Source organism: Gigantopelta aegis, chromosome 7 (genome assembly GCF_016097555.1).
Source record: "Gigantopelta aegis isolate Gae_Host chromosome 7, Gae_host_genome, whole genome shotgun sequence".
Classification (NCBI taxonomy): domain Eukaryota; kingdom Metazoa; phylum Mollusca; class Gastropoda; order Neomphalida; family Peltospiridae; genus Gigantopelta; species Gigantopelta aegis.
The window spans coordinates 34,520,099-34,525,098 of NC_054705.1; the positions used below are offsets into that span (position 1 = coordinate 34,520,099).

Below are 5,000 nucleotides of genomic sequence, written 5' to 3' on the forward strand. Positions count from 1 at the left end.
AATTCTTTGCAGACAACTGACAAAGAAACAAAGATGGTGGCCATGCTATATTTATCTTGTTGTCCAGTACAAGACTTTTAAAAAGTATTATTCTTGAGTTAATTATGGAAAAATTATGCGTGGGATTGATTAATTTGTAGTTAAATATTACAAATAAATGTAAAAATAACACACCATTATGAACATTAATTTGACATAGGACTTTTAATGTTCAAAACATGCTACAGCTATTGGATGTCAATCAAAGGTAAATATATTAATAATTTGATGGTCAACAATGTGTAGTCAGTCTGGGATCGATCTCCGTCGGTGGACCCATTGGGCTATTTCTCATTCCAGCCAGTGCACCACAACTGCCGTGGTATGTGCTATCCTGTTTGTGGTATGGTGCATATAAAAGACCCCTTGCTACTAATGGAAACATATAGCAGGTTTCCTCTCTAACAACTATAAGTCGAAATTACCAAATGTTTGACGTCCTATAGTCGATTATTAATAATGTCGTTAAACAAAACAAACTTTATAACTTTGATGGTCAACATCACAATATAAAAAGTGTAAAGCTCAGTTAAAATACAGCTTAAAGAACTCAATTCCAGACTCAAGTTAAAGTCACTATAAAAATTTTGTAACAATTGTAACACTGTTTCCGGGTAATATAACCTTTTGAATTATTAAATGTATAATACTTAAATTTCCTTGCTTAGAATTTAATTATCTGTATATTCAGTGCATTTCTGATCAGTCTAATATTTCTAGGACTCTGAGCATTGAAAATCTGCGTGACCCATTTATCGGTTACGCAGAAATAAATCCATGTAACTAATTTCCTTTTTGCATAATCCGTTATATCCAAGTAAAAGGTGTTCCAAATTTCGCGCGAACAAAATGTAGGTTATGCAAATCAGATTTGCGCGAGCAACGCGCGAACGAAACGATCGATCTCGCAATTTTCAGAGGCCCGAATATTGATTTCCCCCATTTCCTTTATAATAATAATAATAATAATAATAATAACAATAACAATAATAATAACGCTCAATTTGCTTGAAATGCTCCATTTTAATTCATATTATTAAAAGAAAAAAAAGAAGAAAAACAACAACAATATATATATATATATATATATATATATATACTATATATATACACACATATTCTTAAGACGTTAAATTACCCACAATGCTATACATTTCATCTTAACTCTTTGAGTACGCATCAACTCTAACGTCGTTGAGAAGAATTTCCTCAGGCGGAAATTCCGGCGGACGTGACATGCGCGGTGGAGGCGGCGGAGGAATACGTCTCGGGTGGCTGTCGAATGAATATGCATGATTCTCCGCCCCGTTGTTCGTAGTGTCCACGGGCATATAACACGTGCTGTAATGTCTTCGTCCCAAACTCTGGCCGGCGTAAGTGTTCCCTACCCCTAAATCTTCGTCCGGGATGGGGTAGTTCCCATAGTTGACGCCAGGGTTCGGCGAAGACATGTTCGCTGGGCGATCGACGAGGTGGTTGTCGACATGGTTGCCATATTGATGGTCACTGCTGTTGGTGTACGTTGGTGTGGTGAGGCCGGAAGGAAATGAATGAATAGGTGAGCTAATGTCATCTGAAAAATGAAAGATAAAGTTTGTTTTGGTTAACGACACCACTAGAGCACATTGAGTTATTTATTAATTAGGAATATTTTATACGCACTATCCCACAGACAGGATAGCACATAACACAGCATTTGATATACCAGTCGTGGTGCACTGGTTAGAACGAGAAATAACCCATTTGGCTGGACCTAAAAGAATTGTGTGTTGCAGGCAACCCTACCCAACCTAGAAAAAAGGATCGACCTTTTTTTCAACGTTATTATTATTATTTTATTAGTAGTAGTATTATTAATATGTAGGTAGAAAGTTAAAGATTGTTTTGTTTAACGACACCACAGGAGCACATTGATTAATTAATCATCGGCTATTGGATGTCAAACATTTGGTAATTATGACACATAGTCATTAGACGAAACCCGCTACATTTTTCCTAATGCAGCAAGGGATCTTTTATATGCACTTTCTCACAGACAGGAAAGCACATACCACGGCCTTTGCCCAGTTGTGGTGCACTGGTTGGAACGAGACAAAACCCTGGTCAGCTGAATGGATCCACCGAGGTAGTTAAAAAGAGTAGCCAAGTGATTCTTTATTATCCAAAGCCATCCTGGCTATAGGCGCGACATAAACATCAATATTATTATCATAGTAACAGTTGTGCATATATACATAGTGTGATATTTAACAATCAAAATTACATGAATAGAGTATATAAAATGTCAATAGGAGGGTAAACATAATATATTAATTTTTAATGAACATTTCCCTTCTTAGAAAAGCCTTGTATAAATATTTTCCAAGATTGTTTAAAGTTTTTATATTTTCCGAGTTCAATAGTTTGATTAACTTAAACACGGAAGGTCTGACGTAGAAGTATTTCTTTATGTAATTTATTCTTAGATCATGGTAAAAAGGACAACTCAGAATAAAATGGAATTCGTCTTCGATTGTTTCATTATCACATAGTGTACATAATCTGTTTTTCTCTTGGGGTATTTTGGCGTCTCCCGACTTCAATACAAAGGCAATGGTCAGATAATCGTATTTTGGTAATCAGTTTGCTGTATACAAATTCAAGGCGTTTTTTTAGATAGTTCTTGACATTATGAGTAGGATTTAGATGTTGATATAAGAATCCTTTAGATGACGAATCAATTATTCTGTTACAATCCTGGATGAAGTGATCCTCTAAACGTTGTTTAACTGTGAATAAGAAAGAAGTTTTATTTTCGACCTGTTGGCTATCCCATATGTGAGGAAGGCCTACTTCTAGTAGAATATTTTTCACAGAATTTGCCCAATTAAATCTAGGGAGATTGATATCATCTAATAATAATTCGTAGCAGCTCTTTAAAATACATTTGTTAGTATTTAATATTTTCAGCCAATATTTAATAATTCTGAATTTTCGAGAAGTGGTTAAAGGAAAGCGACCAAGTTCTGCGAATACCATCATATTAGTACATTTTTTACTTACACCAAGTATTCTTTTGCAGAAATCGATGTGTACCTTTTCAATATCTGTAGCGCTATGGTATCCCCAAATCTCGCAGCAATAGCTTAATATGCTGCTAACATAAGTATCAAACAAATATAACTTAGTTTCTACATTAAGGTTACAATCATTAATTTTCTCAGCAAACCAAATAAAGCTTTGCGACCTTGATTAGCAATGCATTTTTGTGTCTCAACAAACTTTCCATTGAATTTTAATACCAATCCCAGATAATTGAATTCATTTACTATTTCCAATTCGTTATCCCCTAGATACCACTTTTCATTATCTCGTATAATACCTCCGTTACGAAATATAAGAACCTTGGTCTTATCGGTATTAATACATAAATTCCACTTATAACAATATATATTTAGACAATTTAACATTTCTTGCAAGCCTTCTATACTTTCTGAAAAAATAACTGTGTCATCAGCATACATTAGCAATAATAAGTTCAAATATTTCAATTCGTAAGAGTTATTGCAGTGGTTTAACAGGTCAAGTTCAATATCGTTGACAAAAAGAGAAAAGAGCATAGGCGTTTGTTTTAAAATTTCGTCCGACCGATCCTACATAACTTGTTTCAGCTCGTTCCCGAAAACATACACATTTTTTTTTAGGCCTTAACAGTACTGGCTTAGCCAAGAAAGCTGTGGCTTGCGTTATTTGGAAGACGGGAACTTTCAATAGTCGAATTAATAATGTTTCGTGTGGGTTTTTTTGTATGATGTTTATGTTTTAGTTTTTGTTGTGAGGTTGGGTTTATTTTTTTGCGTGATTTTGTGTTTTTGTGTTTTTTATTTATTTACAAATTGCTTTTTTAAAAGATAATTTGTCACTGTCAAAGGCAATACAAATAGATTAATGTAATTCTGTTTGGACAGACAAGTCTGAGTCGAATCTATTCTGAACAGAACTCAATCTGATTAAAATCAGCTCTACTGGTCTACCAGTAGATCTAACAGCATTGTGTGGACTCCCATGTCCAGGTGACATTTCATCTATAAATAACAATTTAAATATCGACCAATTACACTTCGCCTTTTATAGCGTTATTCGGGAGCATACAAATTCTAAAAATATCGGGCGAGACTATTTATGCAATAGGCGAACTTGTTGGTCTATTTCAACATTGAAAAAACAGTGGGGTGGGGGGGGGGGGGGGGGGGGGGGGGGGGGTGTAGTAATAAACTCTGGATTGTATACTAGTATAAACAGATTTTATGGCTATACCATCACGGTTTGGGGTTTTTCGTCTTGAGTGTGCGAGTGCGAATAATTTTTACATGCTCATATACCACTAGAGTTTCGAGCATGTCCGTCCCGGGGCCTGTCTCTGGATAGCCAGGGGCTTGTCCCGGGACAGAAAAAAAATTAAGCGGACGATTTTGAAATTTACATCCAAATATTAAATAGTGGGCTAAATTTAAATTTAGTCGCTAGATTAGATCGGGTGGTCAAAAAGAAATTAGATAAGATCGGTGGCCTGACTCGGGATGGAGGGGGGGTAGAGTTGAAAATGGGCAGAATTTTGAAAATAGCAATTAGTAAAAACGTTAACAGAAGTTACAGCCAAAAATAAAAAGAATTGACTGCTCGGTCGAATATTTATATAATTTTGGAGAATTTTAGAAGGACAGTCCAAACATAAATAAGAGAAAGAAGAGAAGATCGGACTATTTAATAATATTAAAAAAAGAAAGTAATTTCGACATAAACTTGTGAACGAAGGTCTAAAAGTTTAAAGTCCGATCTATATGGCCTCGTTAAGGTCGTTAGGGTGCACAGCTTGTAGGGACGAGATGGGTTGCATCCCGTCATGAAAACCCATATATTGACAGTCAATAGACGTTGCAGGTGTAGTGCTGTGCTGAAATACAGATCTTGAGAAGCCGGAT

The 5,000-nt window shown here is 35.4% G+C and overlaps 1 protein-coding gene across 1 annotated transcript in view; it reads right to left on the minus strand.

The window, feature by feature from the left end:
• LOC121378038 (neurogenic protein big brain-like) overlaps positions 1–5,000 on the minus strand; it is a 45,567-nt gene that overhangs the window by 854 nt on the left and 39,713 nt on the right. The window contains exon 5 of the mRNA XM_041506135.1: positions 1,182–1,612. Within this exon, the coding sequence (XP_041362069.1) occupies positions 1,200–1,612 (413 nt within the window). The 3' untranslated portion in view covers positions 1,182–1,199. The remainder of the gene's footprint in view (positions 1–1,181; positions 1,613–5,000) is intronic.